Raw genomic sequence first — 27023 nt, forward strand, 5'->3', positions numbered from 1 at the left:
TACAGTATGAAGTAATTTTGCAAGAATATATTGACAAAAAGTCCTTCCCTAAAGTAAGAACTGTCTTGGACTTTGTCATGGAGAGTTGCCATCTGTTGCTGGTACCAACCATTGGTATTAATCTCCATTGTTAGGTATAAGAACTTTTGATGCCATGAGAGATATGTTGGTTGACAGTGAAGAGCACCTTACTTTTTATAAGAGCTGGAATTTTATGAAAAAAGGAAAGAAAGAAAGGAAAAAAAAAAACCAAACTAGTTAGGCTGCTTCTGTCTCTCTCCTTTTTCAGAGCAATAAGTTGCTCTTTTTAATCTGAAAATGACTTCTTTCCCAGTAGTCTTAAATCCTCAGCTTCAAAGAAAACCATTGCCGTGGGAGCAAGTCAGCCGTGCCCATGTGAAGATTTTGCGTGATCTCTTTACAAGCCTACAGTGAAACAGAGCTCTTAAAATTCCTTCCACATCTCAGCATGTGGGAAGCACAGACTTACTTTTTGCTGTGGTTGTTGATGCCACAGAACAGGCCAGCCAGGCTCCCAAGGCACAAACTGCTGCTGTTCTGTGCTGTGCAAGGAAGACTCCATTCCCTCCCAAGGCCATCCTACAGAATGTATGTGTGCACACCTGTCCGTGCATTTGCATGTCTGAAATTAGCCCATAGCAAATTTGATGTACTGGTTAAAACAATTTCTGTATTGCACTCGACTTTTTCTTTCAAGGATACTGCCCATACAATTAGCTTCTGACTAAAGCAAGTGCTAGCTAAGGCCTCTGGAGAGAACTAAGGGAAGTAAATTTTCTAGCTTATTTACCTGATGGATGTGTCAGCACTTTGTGTATTGACAAATTCCTCTTTCACTTGTATGAATATTTTTCTCCACTTGTTAGCAAAATTAATTATTTTAAAATAATAGGATGTGCCTGTACAAGTGTTGCTAAGACAGATGGGAGGAGCTGCAGCACCAGAGCTATCCACATAACTAATGAGATACAAAATGAAATTAAAGGAAAGGCACTGGGTACTCTTAGTTGCTTCAACTGCACAAAGCTTATTTATATGTGTGTATAGTCATTTTGAGTCAGTGGCTGAGTGAAAACAGGCAAGGCAGAAGTAAGATATTTATGGTAAATTTGATGTGCATTTGTACATGCAGTCTTAAAATTCCAGATGCTTTAGCGGGACCCTGCAGAAGCAAAGGATGTGCCATGCTAGTCCTACACAGAAGTGATGGATGCAAGGGATCCTGATCCTTTCTTACATTTGCTGTATCTCTGCACTTGCTGAAAGATCAGCTGAAAGCACAAGTCCTTTGGAATTAAGTAATTGTTATTTTTTAACACAGTTGTTGGTATTGTAAATTGTTCTGTGCAAGTAATAACGGTACATATTATACAAAATATCTGCTTTTGAAGGTAGCTCATTGGGTTTTTATTTCCTTTGTAGAAAAAAAGTTCTTCTAAGCTTTTTTTTTTGGTACATTCAGGATATGCCATTAGATAAATTATTCTTCCCTGGTTGGCTTTAAGAAAGTAAGCCAAAGCATATTTAACAGAGAACAAATAAATCTGTTTGTTCTGATGTTAAGGAGTTATAAAGCATTTCTGAATATTTAATGTTAACTGAAGTGGTCCTCCTGTGGTATTCCAGTCCTCATTCTGCAATGGGTTTTTAATGAGGTAACCTAGATTTTATTGTCTGTTATCATGGATAAAACTATTCTGTTAATGGTACGCTTTTTCCTGCACAACAAATACTGGTCATATTCCTGAAATCTGTCATATTGGGCTTATGTTGCCAAGTGTTAAAGCCATTTCTATTACCTGCTGTTGGAGAATTAGCAGCAGTAAATGTCAGTTGTGGTGATACAGAGTTACTTAAGCAGGAATTGACTTGTGTTGTCCAGAAACTTAGAATGATACAATGAATTTAGAGGCAAAGCTTGGTAAAGCTTAAATATATATTCTGTATTTTATTACATGATAAATTTACAAGTCTAGTCACCTTTCCCCTAAAATTTATGAAAAAAGAGATATATTTAAGAAATATAAGGTACAGTGTATAATGTACAGAATTTTTAATAAGTGCCAATATCAATGTGCCATAAGCATCCTGAGGGGATGACAGTGCAGGAAACCTGTGTGGGACTGTGCAATTGGGTACGAGGCCTTTGACACTGAGACACATTTTTTACAGTAGGAATTTAATTCACAAGAAGTCTGGTGTGCCTTACTTGAGTGCATAAAGAGAAAATGAAAGCACCTTTTTAATGCTCTAATGCATTAAAGAAGCATTAATGCTCTAATTCTTCCTGGACACACTGGGAAGTCGGTACGAATCGCTGTGTGCTCACTGAAGGCACTGAGGTTACTCAGTGTTAAGCAAATACAATTGTTACAGAAAGAGTGGGTGGTATTTCATATAGTATAGGATCTTTGTGTTTGTTTTTAATTTCCTGTACCTTTAGTATTTCTTTCTAGTATGTTTTGAGGACCTCTGCATTTTTAATAGTTGGACCTTTCCAAAACTAAATATGATGCTTTACCCGGTGCTGATTTATTTTCTGTTTGATCTTAGAAATCAAACTCCTTACATGAGTTGAAGGATTTCTGTGCATAGACATGCATTACAAAGAACTGTATGTGTATATATATATATTTTTTATTGTCAGTTGGACAAATTCTGTTGTTTTTCTATGTTTTCATGAGCCTGGTACGAGGTCAACTCCAGCTTCACCAAGTTTAGTTGGAGTCAGAATATGAGGATTTGAATTTTTAGGAGAGCTTTTTTCTTTCATGGTACCAGAAAGCGAAGCATGAAATATGTGTTACGTATCTTTAAAATCAATTATGTGTGAATAATTTAAAAAAAATTAGCATTCATATCCATCATTTCTTTTTGTTTGTTTGTACATTTCAGTCATTATTTCTGTATTGTATGCTGCTGAGCATTCAAAGTGTAGATAATATGATTATGACTCAATTTAAACTACAGATTTGTATTTCTTTGAAGTGCTCTACCAGAATGAAAAGTCTTGAATTTTTATGAATGTAAATTTGCTTGTATTTAAGAATATGGTGCTTTTCCCCCCACTTTACAACAGAATTGTTACCAGTGACATTTTTAGATACCTTAGTTCCAGATTTTAATAGAAATTACATTGCTCCTCATTTACTGTAAAACATGCTTTGTGGGATAACAATAGTGCATATGTTCCATATTTTTAAATAAAGTTGAATATCACTTGTATGTCCTTCATACAGTAGCTGTAACTTTAACCACTACTATAGTTTTAATTAACACTAAAATAATATAGTAACTTAACATCATGAGTATGCCAGATATCTAATGTCATGACATTGCACAAATCATAGTACATTTAAAAGAAATAACATTATAACATTGTATGAACTGCATAGAGGGAACAGAGAATAACAGCCTTTGATTTGGGCATTTTGTGTTACCCTGCCAAACCAGAGATGATGTTAGGTTTGATTTCCAGAGGGGGTGAGTGGCCATCAGCTTCATGCTCAACTTTCTGAAGCACCAAGCCTTGTCCTGGTATTCACCCAACCACAGAGCTGGATGAATAAATTCATTGTTGTTTCCTTGTTCCCTATTTGTCAAAAAAATCCAAAACAAATCAACTAACCACAACACTAACAACAACCCCACCCAAATCCCAATCCTAAAAAAACCCTCCAAAACCCAAAAAGACCCCACAGAAACCAACTCCAAAACCTTCCTCAATTTTAATAGTACTGTGAGTATAGCAAGAGAATAAAAGCATGTATCTAGGCAATGGATGACAATAGTCTGGACACAGAACCCTACTGACAGAGCAAGATTATCATCTGGCTCTGTTTTCAAGGACATTTGAGTAGTGATCTTTGTTCACAGACTTAAAAGTGGCTATGACAGTATTTTTCCGGAGGTCTATTCTTTATAAGGAATTATATAATAGTATTCAAATTATTAATAATCGCCGTACTGTACATACAGATGTACTAAGACTGGTCTTGAAAATCTTGGTCCCATGAAGCAGTGCAATAGGGCCACTGATTTAAAGGAGGGCAAGTCATCTGCAAGCATCTCATCACATTTAAAATATTACCTGAAAAATGTATTTAATCTATCAGCTTACTCATGTGGAGGACGGGGTCCTCACATAAAGATTTACATTAGTTTTTCTGATGGCTATAAATGAAAATTCATGTATACCCTTTGTAAAGTAGGACATGTAAAATCCATGAAATAACTTTCTTCATTGTACACATTTTCATAGGAAAAAAGAATATGCCATTTTAAATATGTCTTAATGCAGTCTGAGTGTAATTTCCATGTGCTATTACCTTGTTTTCCACAGTACACTAATACTTGCAGCTCAGACGCCATAAGATCATTGACCTGCCCTGTGTGTGAAAGCAAAAGGGAAATTTCACTTAGGAAGGCAAATAAGGATTGTAACCAGTAGTTTTGCAGATGACAGGGAAAAAAAAAAAAACAACCACTTGTTATTCTAATTGTTTCAAGGGGGAAACACTGTAGCAACAATTTTTTTTTCTTAATTTGTTACAGGTAATGGATGACATGTTTATGATAACAGAATGAAAAAGAGATCATGAAATTTCATCAACCTACTCCACTCCACTCCTGGGCCCTACTGGTTTCTTTATGCTAACCAGGTGCCCCAGGGTGAAGTCTCAGAGCAGGGTTCGGCAAGCAAGTCTCCAAACTCTGCATGTGCTTATGAGGGTGGGGGAACATTATGCATGGACCTTCTAACTTTTTTTTTGTGTGGATACAGATGAAGTAAACCTTTAGGTAATCTGTAAATACTCTGCTCGGACATCTGCTGTGGCCCTGGAGCTGTGGTCAGGGACACAATTTGTACTTATTTTTATTCATCTTGGAGTGTGGTTGTGTCTACTACGGGGGCTGCCTTTGATCTCTGACAGTCATTATTTCTCCCCACCCCATGCAAGTCCAACCTTGCCTTGCATCTGCCTTTGTGGCCCCTCCAGTCATATTTTCCTCTCCCTTCTCCTCCAAGGAAACCCTCAAATTTCAAGGAATGGCTTTTTACAGCTCATTGGGAGCAGAACCACACACACGGCAGACATCAAGTTTACCATTTTCATCCCTTTGCTAGCAGCATAGAGAGACCCGCGCCTTCCCAATGTGCTTCACCTGTGTCCAGACAGAGACCGCCTCTCTTTTCCACAGCGAGATAACTTTCGGTGTGGCAGGCTGGTACAAGTGCAACAGGCTGACGTAAAAATATGTTTTTGCTGTCTCAGGCCAGCACCGTTCAGTGCCCCAGTGCAGCCCCGGGGTCACCTGCGGTACCGCCCGTGCTCCGCTCTGCCCACCCGGCTGTGGGCCCCAGGGCAGCCGCAAACAGCCGGACCTGTGCAGAGCCTCGTAGGGCGACGGGCAGCTGGCACCGAGGAGCTGCTTCGAGAACAGCCCTCCCCCGGTGTCCCCGAACGTCCTGCGGCTGCAGCCCCGCTCCGCACACCGAGTTTCCAGCGAGGAATGGAGTGTGGCGGTGGGAGCGGCCCGGCCCCGGCCCCGGCCCCTCCCCGCCGAGGCGCCCCAGGGCCGCCCCGCGCCCGCCCCGCCGCCGCCGCGCCCGGGCCGCTCCCGCCATGCGGCTCTGGGTGCTGCTCGGCGTGCTGCTGCTGCTGCAGGGAGCGCTGCCACACGGTGAGCCGCCGCCCGACGGGTCCCCCCGCTTTGCGAGGCGCCGCCGGCTTCCCTTTCCCCAGCCGTACCCGCCGGCCCGACCGTCCCGGGGACGGGAGCGGGAGCCATCACGGGAGGGGCGGCGGCGGGGCTCCCGTCCCGCTGGGCAGAGGCGGAGGGAATCCGGGTTGCTCGCGTCGTGTGAGGCCAGCAGGTCGCCGAAGCCTTCAGGCGAAAATGGGGGTTTGGGAATGGGGAGAGGCGTTGGCAGCAGCCCCGGCTGCTCCTGCCGCCCGCTGTCTTTGGGGTAGAGCGTTTCAGTCCGCGTCCTGTCCCGTGTGGCGCCTGAGGAGGGGACACGGCTGGACGTGGGACAGCGTTGGGTGTGATGCTTGGATTTAAAAAACAACAACAAAAAAATTTGGCTCTCTGCATCGTTGTTCGATTGAGAACATTGAACTTCACTCATAACTTGAGTATTATGAGAAAAGTTCTCATAACTTTTTTCTCACAGCCGCTTCAGGCTGTGAGAAAGTCTTGGTGGGGAAGGGACATCCGTAACTAATTTTTGATTTAGGTAGACTTTAATTAACATAAGGAAGACCCCCTTGCAAAATGTAAATGAACTTATCAATACTTATTGGGAAGAAACAACAAAAAAGTTATTCCATTGTTTTTCACTGTGGAAGGGCTTGGGGATCAAGGCCTGCATAACGCATGGAAGGGCTTGCAGAGAAATAGGAGGCAGGCTCTTGGGTGCATGGTGAAAGGCAATTACCACGAGTACTTTAGTAGGTCATAAGGAAAGCATTCTTATAAGAACAGAAAAAATCCTCCACCCTAAGATAAACATAGAGAGAATTTGTCAGAGGAGGCTGTAGAGTCTCCAGCCTCTGGCAAAGTCAGAGCTCAACTGGGCATCGCTCAGAGCAGCTGAGCAGAGATGGGAAGGGAATTCCAGAAGCCTTTTCCAGCCTAGTTTTTCGTATGACTACATGCAGAGGAATTGCACTGTGGATCAGATTGATGCAGGAGAGGATTTCTGCTGAAAGATCTGGTCTGTGTATACCACATCAAGAAAAGTGGTTTCTATTTGAGAAGTAGACAATAAAAACAGAGTAAGAAATGAGTTGTAACTTTTCACTTTTTCACTTCAAAGAAGAATTAATCAGTATAAGTTGAGAGAGTTCTCAGTCTCTGATGGTGCCAAGATGTAGCAAGGGCCTGCCTTGTGGGGTGGGTATGTCTGGTGGACAGGGAATGTGACTCCTTTGTACTTGTGGGACACCAGGCTCACACACTGCTTCTCAAGTTCTCTGGGCTGGCACTTGAAGATCAGGGGCCTTCTTGAGTTATAACCTGTTCATCTGTGAGACCAGTGGAATGTGCATGTGGATGTAGGAGATGTCTCAAAAAACAAATGCTTTTTAGGATTATATAACTAACACCCATTTTGATATTGTTGTGTGGGTAACATTTGTGAGAACAAGGGGCAGACATTAAAGAATAGGGTAAGACAAATACTGTCAACCAGGAGCAAAGGTGCTGCATGATACATTTCTGTGGCATATGGATGCACAGTCTCCTACTTTGGCATGATGAGTTATTGGGGATCCCGAATGTACTGTTGCAGCTGAAAATCAGTACAGTGCCTCTTTAGAGCCAACTTCAGGAGCTGATCAGTGGTAGAAATGAGGCATTTTCTCAATTAATATTTTTCTAAGTCTTAATTTTATTATATTTTATTATATAATAAGGAATGCTGTTGCACTAAAGCAGTGCACCATTAGGCAGTGCAGTGTTATTGAAACAGTGAGGGCTCAGTGCATACCTCTGGTGAGACAGTGAAATATCCCAAACGTGGCATATTCATGTGCTTGCATAAATGGCCTGGTTGACTTTGTTCCCTTTCTTGGGAAAATCTTGCAGATTGCATAAGGAATTGGAGGATTCTTGGTGATGGTTTCTGTGTTCCTGGAAGGATTTTATTGTGTATCCTCTTTACCTTGGGTGATACTGTAGCAGTTAATTTTGTTACCTGGCATAAAAAGACTTAATTCAGGTAAGACAGAAGATCGGATTGTGAGGTGCAAAAGAGGTGCTAGAAGTGGTGCTAGAAGTGGTCAGTAGATATCTGGAAAGACAAGGGGGTGTTGGGAAGGAGCATGGCCACAGCTTGCTTGGAAACTCACCTCTTTGGGAGGTGCAACAGAGGCAGAACCAGGTTTTCTGTGTAGGAAGGTAAGAGCTCATCGGGTGTGTTTCCTGAAATGCCCCTGCTGTCACCTGCAGGGAAGCACAAAGTCAGGCAGACAAGGCTCTCACTGAGCGGCTGGGAGTGTGGTGTAGGAGGAAACTGTGAACTCGCTGAACTGCAGAAACATGAAACAGAGGGAGCTTGTGTGGAGAGGAAAAACTTAATCTTGGGAAAATCAAAACCAGGCTTCTGGCACTTAAAATTGGAAAGCTTTCATAGGGGAGTCTTTAACAGTTTCTTAAAGGCAGAGTCTCAGGTGTGGCAGAGCACACAGTATGGGATGAAGCATTTCTTAGGGATGAGGTTGCAGGGTCCATGTGCCTTAGAAATAATGTCAGGATTGAGGTTGGCAAAAAGCAGTGGAAATGTCAAAGAGTAGTTGGAACAAATTTCAGTAGGGTTTGATGGGGGGGGGAAGAAAAAGGATGGCTGAACCAAAGCTTGTGTGCTGCTACAGAGTCATCTGGAAAGTTCAACAAGGAACTGGAATGGCCAATTTGAAATGGGAATGCTTATGCAAAAGGCTTGTGGGGCCTGTCAGTGGAACCTCCCAGTACTAATGCACAGTAGTGGGATGGAATTCCACTAAGATGGAATAGCTTACCCCAGGGAGAAGTGGCAGTATGTGTTGAAGAAAACTTTTGTGTTAAATCTGTCTCCTGGTGGGTTTTGGTGGTAAAAGTCACCGGGGCTGAAATGCCAGCCCTGTGGAGGAGAACCAACCTGGTAACTGACCACGCAATGTGTAGTGACTGCTCTGCTAAGGAAAACCAGAGGGGCAGCAAGATAGAAAAGCAAAAGGAAGAATAACTTCCCCTCACATGGGCTGGGTCACACACGTCGAGGTGTGGTGCAGAATGCAATTGTTTAGATGGCCACAAATAATGACTTAGAGCAGCTATTCAGAGAGCCCCTCAGAAGAGCAGCAATTCCTGACTTGCTCTGGAGCAGTGCTCAAGTAATTGGATTCAGATGTTGTTGTGGAAAGGCCTGACTGTAGTTCTAGTATTCTTTCAGGAATAATAAAAGACAAAGAAACCACTGATGTGTTTAATTTTGGAAAGGGGAATTACATAAGAGGAGGAGGCTCCTTAACTCACATGTGGGTTAAATATAAAAACCAGAATAAAGCAGACCAAAAGACCTTGAGAAACAGCTTACAAAAGGATAAAATCAGCCATAAATTCTTTTTCTTCTTCTGATGTACCATGATGGGGCAGGGAGACATGGCTGCAGAATTTTTATGACTGGTAAGAATGGGGGATAAGAAAGAGCATCTATAGAAAGTGAAATTTAAAAATTTATCTGTGTACACCCATGTTCCCTATGGAGCTGCTTGGAGACGTTTTAATGGCAAATGGTGACATGATAAACATAGAAGAAACTTAGAGTGCAGTATCCTATGAAGCACTGTAAGAGCAGGTTCTGAAATATAATTTTTCTCTATGGGGAGAATCATTAGAGTACATCTCATTAACATGCCAGAAGAATCAGTGATAGAGAAAATTAGGAACATCAACTGTTTAAGTGCCAAGATATTATGATATACACCTGAGTTGTAAAAGAAATTTGAATCTGAAATTGGTGAAGCCTTAGCCCAGATGCTTGTCATTACTTGTCTTTTTCCAGAGAAGGGCAGTGAAGCTGATGGAGGGTCTAGAGGGTAAGTTCTGTGAGGAGTGGCTGAGGGAGCTGGAGTTGCTTAGCCTGGAGAAAAGGAGGCTCAGTGATGACTTTATAACTCTCTACAGCTACCTGAAAGAAGGTGGCAGCAAGGTGGGGTTTGGCCTGTTCTCCCAGGCAGCAAATGACAGGATGAGAGTACAGAGCCTCAGGCTGGGCCAAGGGAGGTTTGGGTTGGACATTAGGAGGAATTTCTTCACAGTAGGTGTGCTTAGACATTGGGATGAGCTGCCAGTGGAGGTGGTGGAATCACTGTCCCTGAAGATGTTTAAGGAAAGACTGGATGGCCATGGCCTAATTGACATTGACATTGTGGGTTTTGATCAGAGGTTGGGCTCGATGATCTCAGAGCTCTTTTCCAACTGAATTGATTGTGTTATCACTGTATATCACATCAAAGAATTGTAGCTTTCCAGTGAAATGGAATATCCCAGTATTTTACAATATTTGGAGGAGGTAGAGGCACAAAGCCATATGTCTGTATTCTGTAAACTGAACTAATGAATTGCTGCAAAGTCAGTATGGCTTTGGCATGACTGCCTTTTTCTTTGTTTGTTTGTTTGTTTGTTTTGGGTTTTTTTTGTTTGTGTTTTTTTGGGGTTTTTTTCATTTAGAAGTTTTGTTCTTTGGATCTGCTGAGGTTCTCTAAGGACTTTTTGTAAGAGTGTGGCCACCATGGATGAATTAGTTGATGTAGCTGGATTCCCAAAAGCTTTTATTGTAAGCCTGTTGTAAAAGATTCCTTGGGAACCAATGTGCTGTGAGACAAGGGAAGACCTCTCATGGAATAATAACTAATAGGAAATAAAGATTAGGAATTAGTCTTTTTGCCATGTGGATAGAATTGCTTTTATCCAGCTGAATGTAACAGGGATCTTGTAAGGCACATGCTTTTCAGCATGTTTAAGTAGCTGTTAAAAGAAAAGAAAACTGTCAGTAAAGAGTTGTAGAATGATCTCTCAGTTTTGAAGAACTGGGCAGGGAAAATAGGACTTCACATTTCATGTTGGTGGATGCTAAATAACACAAACTGTTCTAACTTCATGTATGCCTTGATGGGTTTCTACTTATGAATTTTTAACCAATACTTCCTACGTAGGAAAGTGATCTTGGACTTACGCTTGATTATTTTAAAAAAAGTCAGTTCCTGATATTGCTATCTTGAAAAGTAATGAGCTGTTTAGACAGGAAAGAAGACACCATTAATATGTACAACTAGATCTGAGCATACCTTGAACCCGGCGTACAGTCTGCTTTTGTGTTCTTGCCATCAGCCCAATGTGGTGAAACTGAACTGTTGTAAGATGCATTTTCTTTACAGGAGCAATTGGAGTTGGACTTGTCAGTCTGGAAAGAAAATTAGTCAAAAACCCCAAGTTCTGTAAAAGTATTTGTGTTGGAGAGAATGTTATTGGAGAACCATGAATATTTATTTATTTAATACAAAAACTAGAAGGCATCTGGTATTTATGTGAAATTTGTGTAATTTTCAAAATTGACCAGACAAATCAATGAAGGAAAACATCAAAGGACAATATTAAAAAAAATACAAGAAAACCCCCAACCCCTAAACCAGCCAAGCACGATAAAATGATGACAACTGTGGTTCACAGACCCCTTGAGCTAAAGGCTCTTGGAAGCTCAGGAGAGTGGTATCAAAGGAGCAGAGTGGTTGCCCTGTTCCCTGATTGGCATCTGACATTAGGTGGTGAAAGTGCAAATAATTTTGGCCTGACCCACTGTAGCCTTTCTAGTGTAATGCAAAGAAAAATTGCTACAAACTCCTGGTTTTTACATTTGTGCTCACAAGGCACTGTGTTGTTTAAAAGAAATGTGTTGTGCATCAGCCTGGACTTGGAGAAGTCGAAGCTGACTCAGTGCAAGGTGTCCAGCTGGGGTTTGAGGAGTGTCACAGGAGCCATCAGTGGCAGCAGTCTGGAAGTGCTGCTGTTCATACTGGCAGCCTGTACCAGCTGTAATTATGCTGAGTATAGGAGTATGCTGAGTTTTTCATTGCAGAGGGAGCCTTTTGATTGATTTGTACAATGAAATACCTCAGTGTTTCCATGTGGAAAACAAGAATTAGCTGTCAGGTGCAGTTAGTGGTGTTTCTGGTGTCTGGCAAAAGCAGTTTTAGGCTTGTCTCACAGAAGGACTGTGCTTCCTGATGTCAGTTGAAGTTGGAATTTTTTGTTTGTTTTTATTTTTAAATATTTGAGACCCCTCACTTTTTCTTTCTGTTTCCTTTGTTTGTTAAGGCAACTGGGCATCCTTGTTGTCTCCAGGAGGTAATAAAATCTCTTATTATTTGTCTCTAAATAAGATTCTGTCTTCATCTGGACTGTCAAAATAAATGGCTCTTACGGAGAAGCGACAGCTTAAGTAAGTCACCTTCAAGTGACTGAAGTATCACTTGCATTTCAGTAATTACTGTAAACTAAGAAACCTGCATCACTCTTAGTATTTTATGAATTGCCATGAAGTTCTACACTTATGAGTTCTTCACGTGTCCCTTGTGGAAGTGTGGTGTGTGAAGAGGTTGTGCAGAAGTGATGGGCACACGACACCAGTGTGGAGAGCTGGTGTAGCATTGAGCGCTGCATGGCAACGCCAGGAGGTGGAAATGACAAAAGTGGCTGCAGATAGACGTGCTGTACTTCTTTCCCTTACCATTTGTAAAGTTTTCATAGCTTGCATATTTCTCTGTTTATGTAAGTGTATATTTTCCACATGTTCTTGAAAGCTCTCTTCTTTTTTTCCTTTTTCCCCAGGAAAATGGGTCATGGCAGACTTTAAAAACTTAAGGAAATTAACTCTTACTAAGTTCTATGCATCTTTTCTAGGAAGAACAAAACTTCAGTTATTCTCTGGGATAATAAAGAAGATTTTTTTTTTCCCAAAGGACTATATAAACATTTTTCTAATCAGTAACATTGCCTTCTTTTCTTTATTTTACCAGTCATTGGGCAGCCTGCGAAGAGTAAGCGTCCCAAAGAACCTGGAGAAAACAAAATTAGGCCTGTTAACAAGAAAGTAAAACCCAAGAATGCCAAAATGAAGGAGAGAGAGTCTGTGGACTCCTCTTTGAAGTCCCAGACCATACTGACACAGGTGATGGATAAAGGTCATTTCCAGAAACTAGCTGCCACCTTAAGCCTGGCTGCAGGACAAAGCATAGAGCTGCGATGTAAGGGGAGTAATGTCACTTGGAGCTATCCTTCTTATTTAGACACCTTTAAAGACTCCAGACTCAGGTAAGCTATTTTTCATTTTTTGCAGGAAAAATCCAGAACATTTTTTTCTCTTACTGTGTTCAGCACCATTGGTGTTTTAGTTTGTTTGTGTGTTCATCTCCATTTTTACAGTCACGATGTTCTATTTGATAGTTTCTAGTGTCCCCAAAAAGGATGAGCAATTTTTAGTCATCACCATTTGCACTGTGAGATAGTCTTACAGCATTTGAACTCTGTTTCCTTCAGATGAATCTAAAATGAAGATGTTGTTCACCATTTGCTCCAGCCACAAACAGGGAACCATGTTAGGGTTGGTCCAAAGTAAAACTCAAAATGTGTGTGTGGATGTCAGGTGCTCACTGTCAACTCTGTTGCTCTGCAGAGACCTGCTCGTGTTGGGCTCTACTGGTTGCTAATGTGGCTACCAGGTAAGGTAGTAAGGTTAATTTCCTGAAGAGACTCAAACCCACATCTCTTAACTAGCAAAAAATACACCAGCCTTCATGCTAAGGAGCACGTGAAAGCAGTGGTTCAGTCACAGTTGCCTTTGCATGCAAAATGAAATTGCAGGGCTTGTGTTGCATCTGAGTTTAATGCTAAGGGTTATTACTTTAAAGTGAGGAAAGCTTTTTCTTTCATCTTGTGACATCTTAATGAAAACCACAGAAAGATTTGTTAGAGCAGGAAGAGGAACTGACTGCCCCACCATCTGAGTGCCCTGTTGCTCTGAATATCTTTTCTGAGACTCTCCATACATTACCTTCCTGGTTTTTTCAGGGTAGTACACATAGCTAAATGTAGATTAAATGTAGTAATTTAGTTCTGTATTAGAAAGAGGAGGGGCATATAAGGAGCTTAAGGATGTCTTGCACAGGCATTTCATTGCTCTGAGAAGTGTTTGTTTTCAGTGGCTGCTTTATGGAGACTGTGAAGCACTGTGAGTGATACCCAAAGAAAGAACAGGAGCTTTTCTTGGATTATTAGGTGAGAGGGACACAGAGGTATGAGTCAAGATGTCAGCTGCTCTTGTCCTGTTGTTCCTAAATGAAGTACAAGTGAGTGTGCTTTCACTAAGTCACTCAGGTTATCTGAATCTCAGTGTTCATTACTAGTACATTATTTACAGGTGTGATGTTACCTTAAAATCACTCCCAGTTAATTAGTTTTTCAGATATATACTTCTTCTTTCCACTTCTGCTTCCCAAGGGGAGTGTTGATCTCTAGCACATCTTCCTGTAATTCATGAGCCAGTTCTCTGTGCCATTGTGTGCTTGTCCCTTGCTGGCTGAGGTGCTCAAGGACTGCCCTGGCTGAGTGCAAGGCTTCTGCCACAGTAAGTTACGGCAGCAGGCTGGTTCCTGCTGTGGGCTTATCACAGCCGTGTCTGTCCAAAGGCCTCTAACCTGCTGCTGCTTGTTCTTTTGCAAGGAATGCTGTTCTATCCCGGATTCTTTCAGCAGGTGGCGTTTATTAGCTGCAGCACAGGCCTGCCCTCCCAGCAAGCAGGGCTGGATGAGCACGCCAGCAGGGAGTGTGCGTGTAGTGGTGGTGGCGTCGTTCTTAATGTTTTGAGCATTTGCAAATAGGTTGCTGGCATGGTTTGGTCCTATAGACCTCCGGGCCATGCCATCTGTGTGTCAGAATCTGGCATTGAAGAAGGCAGGGTGAGTATTCAGGGTTTCTGGAGAGGAATCTGAATGCTTCCTAATTAGTTATTTGACTGTCTATTCCTTTCATTCAAAATTAAGTGTTCTCTGTGACCCAATAAATTGAGATAGTTTGGGAAAACAGAAAAAAGATTTTTATGTCATGATTGTGTAATTTTCTGGTTTTCAGTTTGAAGTAATTTGGGATCCTTCAGCAATTTACATTTTTGTACTCAGTCAAGTTAACAGTGGTAGTTTAACCATGCAACAAAAGTTAGTTGCGCCACGCAAAATAAGTGCTGTAAAACATTTGACAGTAACTTGCCTAAGTATTTATTTTCTTTTAGAAGTATGTAAGGCATGTACTTAAGGATCTGTATTGAAATATAATGGTCATTGCTTTTGAAATAAGTTGTTAAAGCAATGAGGCTGTGTTTGACTAAATAATCACTTTTGAATACAAGCAGAAGATCCTAAAATTAACTAGAAAAATTGAAAGCATAGATTAGAAGCAGATTTCAGAGTCACAGAAGAATAATAATTTATGGAGACATTGACCACAGAATCCTGTGCAATGTCTCCATTGTTACATTTTGATCACATTTTTAGCATGGCTTTGCTAATTATCACAAGGTCTTTGCTGTAATAGGTGCCTGTGAAACAAAGTCTGCTCTACAGAATGTGAAATTAGAAATTTATGTTCTGTGGTTTCAGAAAGGTTTGAGGGATTTTAACTGGAAGTACCATAAAGGTACCATGTTACTCAGCTCAGCTGGCAGTGTTCATAAGTGAGCTGGCAATAGAAAAGGTCAGCAAAGCTATGACCTTTCCAGAGGAGCTCAGATCTTCCTCATGAAATATGCACACCATGCACCAAGCATCAACTGCAATAGGCAAATTAAAAAGTTTTATTAATACATTACCTTCATTATTTTAAAACAAAATCATGAATATAGGGCAGAGGGGGCGGGGATTCAGAAAACTTATTAGCAAGTAATAACATACAGCAGAAATTGTTTAATCATCTAGGTAGATATATGTCCAGTATCTTCTAACATTTTTGAGTACCTAAAGATCAAGTATAAGATAATCCCCTCATTACCAGTTAGTGAGGTGTGGGGCAAAACCCAAGCTAATTAACTGGGCTGGGCCTTTTTTACCTCAGATTTCCATGTGGGTCTTGCTGGACTTGGGGCACTGGTGCAAACCAGAATTGATGGCAGCAGCAGGGGGATGTGATGGGGCCAAAAGGAGGTCATGGAAAATGAAGAAGGAGTGGGTTGGTGCGCCAGAGGAAAAGTGAAAAGGAGGAGAGACACTGGTGATGAGATCCCTGCAGTTGCTGGGGACTAATGACTACAGTTCTTCTGTTCATAGCAACAGATGCTCAGGCATCCAGTCACTACTTTCCCCTTAAATAATAGAAGGTATGTACAAATTCAACTACTCTGGCATTTTAGCTTGCAACTAGTTAAATTTAGCATAAATGTAATGTATTTTCTATGGGTGGTTGCAAAAAGAAGTAGGGATAAAACCCAGATGTTTTGCCTCCATTCTATGATTACCACATTTTAGAGTCTCCCATATATTAAGGAGAGTACAGCAATCTGGGGAACAATATGCCTTTTCTAGAGAGGAAGATTTTCGTTAAAAAAGCCATTTCTGTAGTATTAGTGGCTATGCTTTCATTGAACTTGTCCTTGTAGGCGTATTCTACAACCTGGTAAATGAAATATTTTACTTGCTGTACTAGAGAGTCTCGGTTTTTAATGGGTCTGGAGCTGTTACATGTGCTATAATTATCAGATCTGAGGGAGTGAGAGATGCTGAGTGAAAGGAGGAGGAGGACTCTTTGGCTGCTTCTTGCTGAGATGGAGCAGAAATTCAGCCTTTCCACTGCTCTAAGTGGAGTGCACAACAGAACACACTGAGACAATTTACTCAGCTTTAGAGACTAGTGTGCCATACAACTCTTGAGAGAAAGCTTGAATCATGCAGACATGGTTCCCAGCTTAAGGACACACATAAGCTTGCTGCAGAACTTCAGCATTATCTGTAATGCTCTCTTGCTTTGTGCAGCACTTAAATACTTTTTGTCTGAAAACTTTGGGTGCTGGCAGAACTGGTCAAAAACATTGATGGTGTTAACAGTCAGAGGCTGCTCTTGCACCCCTCGTATGGAAAGGCTGGAATGCTGTTTTGTAAGACTGTGAATAACAAATTAATGACTGGAGGCTCACCCAGAAACTGGATCTACAACATAAGAGAGGGATAAAAATAAGGGCTGGAGCATTTTCCCTTTAGTAAAGCTTTATAGCAGAAAGCTGCTCTGACTTCACACAGTGTCTGTGCTGCCTGGCTGGAGCATGGGTCTCCTCTGCTGAAGGCAAGCTGCTTTTGACTTTGTCTGATAAGTAAACTGACACAAAATGGAGCTGCTCTGATGGAAGAAGCTGGAGCAAACAGCTGGACGTGCATCACATGTACATTCCTGTGAGAGGAGATGTCTGGACAGGAGCACTCCCACAAATATTGAGGAAACTGGGTGTGGTGGGGGCCAGAATTAGACTGAAATTAGACTGCTTTCACTGAATGCAGTGAATGCATCCCACAGGCTTAGTGGGATGTCAGTTGTGCTCATGTGTATAACTGAATTTGATTTTGCTGCTTGTGCTTTGACGTTTTAAAGCTAAGGATTTTTTTCTTGTGTAAAACAGCAAGATGTTATGTTCCTGTCCTAGTGAGTGTGTACTTGACATAAGCTCTCTTGTCAGTATGAATGCAGCTACTTGAGAGTAGTTGGGTAGATGCTCTTTGAGTGATGCTATGTACACTGTCTTTATAGATATTTTTTATATAAATATATATTTTAGCTTCTAAATGTTGCATAGTTTTCTCGCAATAAGTCTTCTGAATTTTATTTAAAGTTTGATAAGATGAATGTATGGAATAAGATTTTGGGCTATGTTTCTAGTATCTTTAAACAGTCTGGTAAAGTTTGTATATACAACATTTTTCCTTTGTGACACCTGCAATGCAGCAAGGTTTTGGCTTCTGGGTCAGATTTCCCAGCATCTAAAATACTAATGAAATACTAATAAAATGATAATTTACCTTGGAAATATTGATTAGCTGCAGAATTTACCATTTTTACTTTATTTTATATGGCCTGTTTTGTCTGCTTAATATGGTCATGTCTCAAGTTTCAACACCTGCACTCTCAGATGCCAGGCTTTGTTATTGCATGTTTGAGGATGACTGCCTTGCTAGGTTATTACTGAATAGCTTGTTCACAGTTAAGAAGAACACACTGTACAATCATTAATTAACTCTGACCTTATTTTGCTATCTGTTGGGATTTCAAGCTATAGCTCAGTGTCTGCATTAATGATTGGAGGCAGAAGAGTTCTGGCATAATGGTTGCTCTGTATTGTAGACATTTATTTCTTGATCTTTGGAGAACATTTTATTCTGAGGTTGTCATATAGCCTGTGAAATGTGAATTGTGAAACTAAACAGTAATAATACAGACTAGGACATGTTTTGGGTTTATCTTTTCTTCCTTTTGGGTATGATACACAGCATGTTCTCTTGCAGATAGGAATCTCTCAAAAGTTACCCAAAAACTGAAGATATTTTATAATGTGAGGTAGTGCATATATTAAAAATGGAAAGGCTAATGCACCATAGTAACATGATTCTAAAAAACAGAATCAGACATGGTTGGGTAGAGCAAGTGCATTAGGGGATAGGAATTGTGATTTGCCTGTTTATTGAGGCAGGCCTCAAAACTGCCCTGTGGAGGATCCATGTGTGTCTGTATTGGTGTGGACCACCAACATAGCTATATCAGTGATTTCATTGTCTGATGGTGTCTGAGGGCTTACTGGAAAAGGCAGCTCTCAGTTATCTGTGTTTGAGGTGTGTATTTGGTGTATTTTAATCTCTGAGCTGCTGGCCTGGCTGAAGGCTGAGATTTGGGTTATGTGCACTGCTGCTTGTGTTTGTTAATTGTGCAAACTGCTGGCAGAGCACCTGGGGAGCCAGAACTCCTGGGAAGCACAGGCAGCTGAAGTGGTGGCCTCCGTTTGAACAGTTATTCTGCCTGCAATGGACAGTTAAACAAGACTCTTAAAAAAGAATAACATTTTCTTCAAAGATGCTAATCCTGGAAAGAAATTATTCAGTCAGGTATCTGCCTTACAGAAAAACTATCACAATAGTAAGGATTAGGAGGGCAATAAATATTCAAAAACCCCATAGTTGAATGAGTATGAGAGCTGTTCAGACTTAATGCAAGGTGTATATTTGTCCAAATCCCTTTTAAAACAGTAAAAAGAAGTTCATTATCAAATTCCTAGATTGGAAAAAATTATTCCTGACTTGATTAGAAAGAAATTACCTTATAACTCAATGTCTTGCAAAGGAAAGAGGGAACCCTTCATGACCTAGATCCACTACCATGAGAGGCAGCTGGTTGAAAAGAACATTTTTAAGGGTTGGAGCAGCAGCAGAGTGCATCAGTACTGCCACGAGGCTGTGCTGACAGCATTCCCTGAGAACTGGTACTTGTGGGCCATTGCTTTTGCAATCCATCAAAAGCCAACCCAGTAGACTGCCAACCACACCACCACCTGTCTGCTAGAAAGAGTCAGGAAGGTAAACTTTAAAATATATTAAAAAATAACAAGGTGAGACTGTAGCTGCTGTATTTCATAACACAGGACCTTTGCCTTTTGGAATAATTGTCAGTATCTATGTAAATGTCTGCATATTTATAAATGTTTGCACATTTACAAATGTCAATCCACTGAGAGATGTGCCTGGGAAATTCAGGAGAAGGAAAAAAAAAAAAGGCAACTCAAGTCTGAAATAATCACACAGGCTGAATTTTGTGTAGTTACGTGATGGCACTGCCAGTTCACTTCCAGCAGTTCTCAGGGTCATGCTCTAAAATAGCCAAGGGATGTGGAGGAAACTCCAGTGAGGTGGCTTAGACCACAGGAGTAGGTCTTGCAAAATGACTTAATTTGCAGGACAAATCCAGGCTGAGGTAGCAGCTCTTTGCAAGTGGGAACTTGGACTGGTATGTTAAAAATTGGGAAAGCATTAACACTGAAAGCAGGCAGAAATTATTAAACAAACTCTCAGTAGAATACCTGCTACTAGCTACTTGTCAATTATCTTTGTTAGATTTTATTGAAGCAGTGTTACAGTATTGAAACAGGACTGAGGTCCATGTGTGTAGAATGAAGGAACATTCTACAAGGCTATGCATGGACAAACTAGGCCAAAACATAGATGGACATATGGCCTAGAACAGTCACAGCCCAGTTTCAAAATGGAGACTTGAAGGAATCCAGAAATGAACTGTACAAGACTTTTGCAAGTTCTTGTATGCAGTTAAAATCAATAAAACTGCTCATGTAAGCAATCTCTGCTGGAGCAAATGGGGAAGTGGCAACAGAGCTCTGAAAGTGAAAAGTGCTCAGTTGCAGAGAAGGAGTAAAAGAATCAAGAGTGAAAATGAGCTGACAGAAATATACAAGGAAGTACCTCTGTGCTTGTCTTTCCTTTTGTTTTTATTTTTCCACAGCATAAAGCAGCTTGACAGGCACAGTCAGCTGATCCTTGCAAACTCCACTGCAGCAGACACAGGTGAATACAGCTGCTGGCTTCAGCTGTGCAATGGGAACAAATGCAGGAAGGATGAGACTAAAACAGGGTCAACATACATCTTTTTCACAGGTAATGAACTCACTGGGGGATTGTTAGAGGAAATATATTTGCTGGTAAGGCAGGAATAATGCTATATCAGTGATTTCATTGTCAAGATTTTACTGCCACAGTTTTCATCTATTTTTAGTGGATGTTAATGAAGACTCTGTTGGTGGGCAGAAAATTACTTGATTAGTGTGATTTTTTTTGAGTCCATTTTCCCTCAGATTATGCAAAATACCCAAAGTAATGGATAATGCAATGAAAAGCACATACTTTATAACAGACTTTCTGAGGATTTTCTACAAAACTAGTAAAAAATATTATAATTCTTGAAAATGTGTCTTGATAAAGAAAATAAATCTGTGCAGAAGATTCATTTTGTCATGGCATTCAGATGACCCCATGGACTCTCTCCCACTGTCACTTCATTCCAGTTACTTGCACTGCCTTAAAAAACTCAATAAGGCCACAATTTCTCTGAGGAGTCCTTATAGCATGTTGAGAGGTAACACACTCTTCAAGTGCTCATGATGTCCCTGTGCACAGTTTGCAGCTGCTTGGTACACCACAGCTGAAATCAAATGGTTCATTTTTTCTTCTGGAAAGCATTCTGAATAGTAAAACAACCTTTGATGCCTCATTAGAGCTAAAGTATTCGCGGCTAGAAAATGTTTTAGTACAAAATGGTAAGATAGGGTTGTTTGCAATACATTTTGGAGTTAAATTGGACCATGAGAAAGAAGAGCTTAATGTTTTTAGGATACATTCCTTAGAAGGGCTGGAATAAACTTTTCAGTCAAATTATTATATAAATGCTTGTGCTAGAAAGAGGAATTTCAGATTTAGGTTTCCAAGAAGCATGCCAATTACAGAAATACTCCTTAACTGTGATTCTGAGGGCACTAAATATTTCTTCTACTTAGTACAGTAAATCAAACATTTTGACTAAAAGTATAGGTATAAAAAGTTGTAGCTTCAAAAAGTATATTTTTCTAATAGTCTTTATCTTACCAGTGGTGATGGGATCCAGATAAGTACTTGGAAGCTTACTAGAAGATATTCCAAAGATTTTCTTAAGATTAAAAAAATACTTCATTTTTGTTTTTGATTTAATGTTTCTTTAATGCAAGCAATGCTCTTTTTTCTTTTGTGGGTGCATATTAAAATTAAGCCAAAGCTTTTTGTTTTAAATGTTGCTCACAGCTATTTTCTCTTGTTAAATGTACTTTTCTTTCTGTTTAACCAAGATGTAATTATTTCTGTAATTATCTTATCTCTTCTGCACAGACAAAGAGGAGCTTTTTGTACCTACTCCCAGTTATTTTGAGATTGTCTACCTGAACCCAGATAAGCCTGCAGTCATCCCGTGCCGTGTTACTACTCCTTCAGCAAAAGTGACTCTTCACAGGGAATTTCCAGCAGAAGAAATTGAAACAGATGGAACTGATATTTTTTATGATGCAAAGAAGGGTTTTGTCTTCCAGCACCCTTCTTCTGATCATAAAGGTATTGTCTACTGCAAAGCAGAGTCACAGGGAGCACCTCAGATTTCCATCAAATATCACCTACTATATGTGGAAGGTAAAGTGCAGTTTTCTCTGTGCTTAAATTGACTCTTCTGCTGACACTAAGAAAATAATTTTTAGAAAGTAAAATAAGTAATGTAATGAGAGTTTTAAAATCTTGATCAAAAGCATATTGTGATAAAACATTTATCAAGTTTAAATTCCAGCAAGTTTCCCAGTTTAAAGCCGAAAGTTGCAGGTGTAAAACACCTGTTGCATTAAGCAGACTGAGTTCAAAACTGATTCTCAATTTTATCAGTGTATTTAACTTTAGCAGCTGATTTTTTGTTTCTGAACACTGTCTCAGTTCCCAAGGGCCCACCCTCAGCCACCATCGCGGTGTCATCGGCTAGAGCCGGACTCGGTGACGGAGTTCGTGTCGTCTGCACCGTCCTTGGGGAGCCAGATGTGGATGTGAGCTTCAGGTGGCAGTATCCAGGGCAAGAGGTGAGAGGTGTATGCCCTGCCTGAAAGGGTTTGTTCTTCACAAAGGCAGCATTTTGAATGCTTTTGCCAGTTCAGGCATGCTGGCAGGAGGAGGCAGCATATCCCCTTTCAACTTCATCCTGTCTTTCCCTGAGAGTCTCCCTGGTAAGTCACACAGGGATGAAGCTGGAGCGCCCTGTTGGTAAAAATCAAATTCAGCAAAGCTCACTCCTCTGTCAGATTTCCATTCCAAAGATACTTTTCCTCTGGCAGGATTTCCTCAGACAGGGTCAAAGCCAAGCAGCATCAGGAGGCTGTTCTAGGGCAAGGCACAAGGCCACTGCTGCCTCTGTGTTTGATGTCCCTTCTTTCTCCATGGCTTGGGTGCATGAATTATCCCAGCACAGAATTTTTAAGCTTGCCAATATCCTGAAGCTGAATCTGCTTCTGTCCAGCCTCATCTGAAAGAATCCACAGGAAACACAGTGTGAATCTGTGGTCTCTTTTCTTGCACAAAATAAGATGTATCTGACTAACATTACTGAAGGTCCCTTCTCTTTTCCCTCTAACCACCCTCACCTGTTACAGCAGGAGCTCATTTCTTAATCGTTCTAGACCCAGCTTGGCCTTCCAAAACTCTGTATCTCATTAGTGTCCACCGTAGTTTTGCATCTTTCCCAGGCTGCCCCCAGCCTGGTTTGCTGGCTGTTGCTGGCCCAGCTGTTCCCAGTGGTTTTACTGCACCTGATGTATGCTGGCATGTGCATGTTTACACCTCTCTAGCACTGATAGAATATAAGCAGCTAAAGCATGCAGGTTATCTCCCTTGTTTGCTGTGGATACCAGAGCTGCAGTGCAGGGCACGTGGGCTATCAACAGAGGACTACACCCTCCCACTGCTCCCACCTACGGGGTGAGAGAGGCTTTGGCCTCTGGCCTGCCTCTGTGCTTATCCACTAGGGTAACCTATCCCAGCTCCAGCTGTGCCTGGGGATAGGGAGGGGAGAGTTGTGTTGGGGTTTCTGCCCCAACAAAAGGATCAAGTAAATGTCAGAGTAGAAGCACTGCATACTTGTTGAAGACGTAACATTTATTGAGAGTGTTCACATACTGCAAAGAAAAAAGGTGGGGTGGAAGGAGAAGAGACAGAACCATCAGTGATGCTGGTCATATAGACCTTTTATACAAGAAAAAGGACTGACATTGTTCTAAGATTCACTGGATGTTTCCATTGATGCTGCTTTCAGTGCTGGGAGCTCAGGGGTGGTTTTGTCCCAGCCCAGACCACCCAGCAGGTGGGCTCTCACCTACTGCCTGATTCCTGAGCAGAAGCAGCACATCAATCCCTGCTTGTCCCCAGGTATGGTGCATTGTGGAGACCCTGCTTTTACCTCTGTAGTCAGTAACCTCTCCTGGTTTTTTTCCACTCAGTTGGTTTTTTTCTCTTGTTTCCCCTTTGCCACTCCCTGACAATTGCTGTGAATGCATACAGATCCACCCTTAATCTGATTCCATGCAACAGGCTTCAAAGCAGGCAGTTAGTTTGAGGAAAAATGGACTATGAAGAGCCTAACCAGGTAAACAGGGTCCACTTTGTACAGTCTTTACCTTCACTTTTAGCAGGATTAAGGAAGTTCCACTTGCTATCTTTAAGAAGTAACTTAGACTTGAATTAAGTGTGCAGTATTACTTGATTGTAGATAGCACTTAATTTTCAGGCTTGGAAAGGAGGTAGACCTTTGCTAAGTGGCTTAATTACTTTTAAAGGTTTAAGAATTTTTATTGCATTTACAACTGCCAAGAGTTTTTATGGGGTTTTTTTTCTAAAGCTGGTAATGCCTGCCACTTCCTAGGCATTCACTGACTGCAATGTGACTCATCCCTAAGTTTCAGGGAGACTGAGAGCTGCCTTTGTACTGGTCATTTTGCAAATGTGAGATTGTAGTTTTGACTCTGCTTAAGTGTCTAACTTAACCTATTGCTTCATCTAGCTTAAGCCATGTAGCATTCATATTGGCAAGTGGTTAATCCATCTATGTCATGAGGCAAGGGAGGATGGTTTCCACACAGGAATTTCTCTTGCATTTTTATTCCAGTTATTGGTATAGCAGAAGCCAGAGTGCTTAAAGCTGCTGACTAGCAGCTGCTGGATTTTGGAAGAAAAGAAACTGCCTCAGTCTATGATTGGGCCAATTTCTCTTATCCAGCATTTTGTGACCTCCTGAGGTGCCAGGAAGTGTGACCTCATAACCAGCCCATAGAGAACTCCCTTACAGAATTTCTTAAAAAAGCAACTTTTATTTAATAACAAAAAACTCCAAACCAAAACAAAACCAAAAAAACCAAACAAAAAACCAAAACAACAACAACAAAAACCATGAAAAAGCATTTTCTAAGATAAATTGACAGGGGAGGGGGGTAGTGCTTTTGGCTTTGAAGTTACATATACACTTTGGAAAGCAGAATGTGAAGATTAACTCAGAAGTATTTGAGAATTATTACTGTTTGTTTCTATGTTATCTGATGTAGAATTTTCTAAAACTAGAGAACGGATTAGTTTTCAACATGTGACCTACAGCTATTCACTGTGCTAAAAGAGAATGAAAGCTCAGTCAGCTACCTCATGTCTTCTTTTTGAGACATGCTTGAAGTCTGAAAGTGAGCTCACACATCTATCTTGACACCTCCCCCAGGACACCCCACCTATTTCATCAGGTATCTAAATGCAACTTTAGTTAAGTGGCCTAAAACTGAGCTCATGCACAGGCTGCAGGCAGAGCTTTGGCAGGCCCAGTTCCTGTGCTTGGAGTGGAAGAGCCATTGCTTTATCCTCATTTGGCATAGCTTATTTAATCAATATTTAATGCAGCAATGTTGCTGCCACTGCCAGACACCTTCAGTTCCCTCACTTAGGGCTGACTTTTGGATATAGGCTCCTACTCTCCAGCCTCCTGCTTCAAGGTGCTGGGGTGGTGTCATTAAATACACTTTGTGAAATCACCTGGTTTATGTGGGTGGGTTGTTTTTGTTTTGTTTTGTTAACAGTCCGGGAGGCCTGTGATTATTCAAAACTTCTGGAGATTGATAAACAGAGGAATTGGCCATACTACAAGAATCTCAAAGAGTGTTCTTCTGGTGGAGGATTTTGAAGACACAGATGTGGGAAACTTTGTTTGTATAGCTCAGAACCTACAAGGAGAAACAACAGTAGCTACCAAAGTTGAACTGAAGTGATAGAAAAGACATCTGTATGTTATTTGACATTATAGCCATTAATTTTCTTTATTAATGTTTAAATGTAACTTCTCTCTCACTGTTTCTATGTCAGTGCATTTCATGTTGACTAGCTTGGCAGGCCACAACAGAGTTGACTCTGTCCAGCAGTAGTGAGTAGTGAGCTAATGAAACTACAGTGAAGCAGTAAAGTGTAAGTCTGAACATGCCTAGGGTGTGTGCATGTTTGCAAACAGGTGCTCTTTGGGCTTTCCTTTGCACATGGCCTTTCCCTCAGACTCTTGCAGGAGGTCAGCCCGCTCTGTGGAATGTGCAAGTTTAACATTAAGAGTACTGTACACGTTTAAAACAACAACAACAAAAAAGCAAACTAAAAAAGCCTTGTAACAAAGCCAGTAGCAGTTGTTTATTTTGCAAGAATAATTAAATTTCTGAATATTATGAAAACATAAATGTGTGTGTATTCATTTTCATATGTGTGTAAAGACAGACACAAAATTTTCTCTCCAGGTGAAGATGAATACCCTTTAGGACCTTAATATATATTTAGTATCTCCAGAGACTTGTAAGTAGTTGGGTATGCTCGATTTTCCTCATGTTGCTGCATTCTTACACACTTACAACATGTAGCTTACTTAATAGTTCACTCCTCTTTGGATGTCTGGCATTATGTTTAGTAAATTATGTAGCAAATTATGGTTGCTAAAGGTAAAACTTGCATTTATTTATATATTAGCATTTACAGAACAAAAAAAAAAAGAGGCAAAAAAAGCAAACATTAGAATAATGTTCAGTTTTACAGGAGAATTTCCTCTTAGGTTAATAACAAGTTCAACTTCATTGTATTAATTTACTTAGGAGAAAAGGAAAGATATTTTCATTTACACAGAACTATACCTGGATAAATAAGCCACTGTTTTTCTCACCCTGGGTTCAGTTACCGGTACAAAGAGGTTGCCAGAGGAGAAGAACTTGATAACAACATTGTTGGACATTTTGGCAATGTTTGGTTTTTTTTCTCAGTCTCAAGCACCATCTTTATGTGGGCTAGAACTTTAAATACAAATCCACTCCTTAGTAGTGAAATGACAAAACACATTTAATGCAAGCCATGTTACTTACAAGGCAAGTGAAAACCAACTTATTCTGAACAGACAAGGAAGCAAAGCAGGAGCTGGTCCCTTGGTCACACACTTCCCTCTGTTTCAGCCTGAGTTTGGAATTCCTGAAACTTCCTTCTGCTGAAGGCCTGAGGTAGCCCTGTGCTCCAGCTAATTCAGACCTTTGAGCAGAAGTGTGCAGCACTGTTTGGAACAGTGGCAGCTCTAAGTGCTAATGTAGCAATGGCAGCTTCCCAATAAAATCAATGGTCTGATTAGTAGAGTAGCTAATGAAAACATTGGGCAAGTTTGCTGAATGCCTTTTCTTCAGCATGCAGGAACCTAAACCAATTTAACTGATAAGAGAAATGCCCCCATGGTAAAGACTGAAATGGTTCCATGCAGGTCTCATGTGATAGCCTACATGGGGAACATTCCCCAGGAACTTTTTTTTATCTCTGGCCTCTGAAAAT

General features: G+C 40.9%; 1 protein-coding gene across 3 annotated transcripts; it reads left to right on the plus strand.

Annotated features, from left to right (window-relative positions):
- Positions 1 to 5603: 5603 nt before the first annotated feature.
- On the plus strand, positions 5604 to 25900 carry PDGFRL (platelet derived growth factor receptor like). Of its 3 annotated transcripts, none has more exons than XM_064712224.1 (6): positions 5604 to 5706; positions 12585 to 12879; positions 20101 to 20252; positions 21513 to 21806; positions 22098 to 22237; positions 25262 to 25900. In XM_064712224.1, exons 1-6 carry the CDS (start codon positions 5649 to 5651, stop codon positions 25448 to 25450), a joined length of 1128 nt encoding a protein of 375 aa, XP_064568294.1. In that variant the 5' UTR covers positions 5604 to 5648; the 3' UTR covers positions 25451 to 25900. The 3 variants fall into 3 exon arrangements, with proteins under 3 accessions (XP_064568294.1, XP_064568296.1, XP_064568295.1); XM_064712226.1 differs by lacking the exon at positions 5604 to 5706 and adding an exon at positions 7820 to 7926 and having other exon boundaries at positions 25262 to 25899; XM_064712225.1 differs by lacking the exon at positions 5604 to 5706 and adding an exon at positions 9556 to 9605 and having other exon boundaries at positions 25262 to 25899.
- Positions 25901 to 27023: the final 1123 nt, after the last annotated feature.

Source organism: Zonotrichia leucophrys, chromosome 4 (assembly GCF_028769735.1).
Source record: "Zonotrichia leucophrys gambelii isolate GWCS_2022_RI chromosome 4, RI_Zleu_2.0, whole genome shotgun sequence".
Taxonomy (NCBI): domain Eukaryota; kingdom Metazoa; phylum Chordata; class Aves; order Passeriformes; family Passerellidae; genus Zonotrichia; species Zonotrichia leucophrys.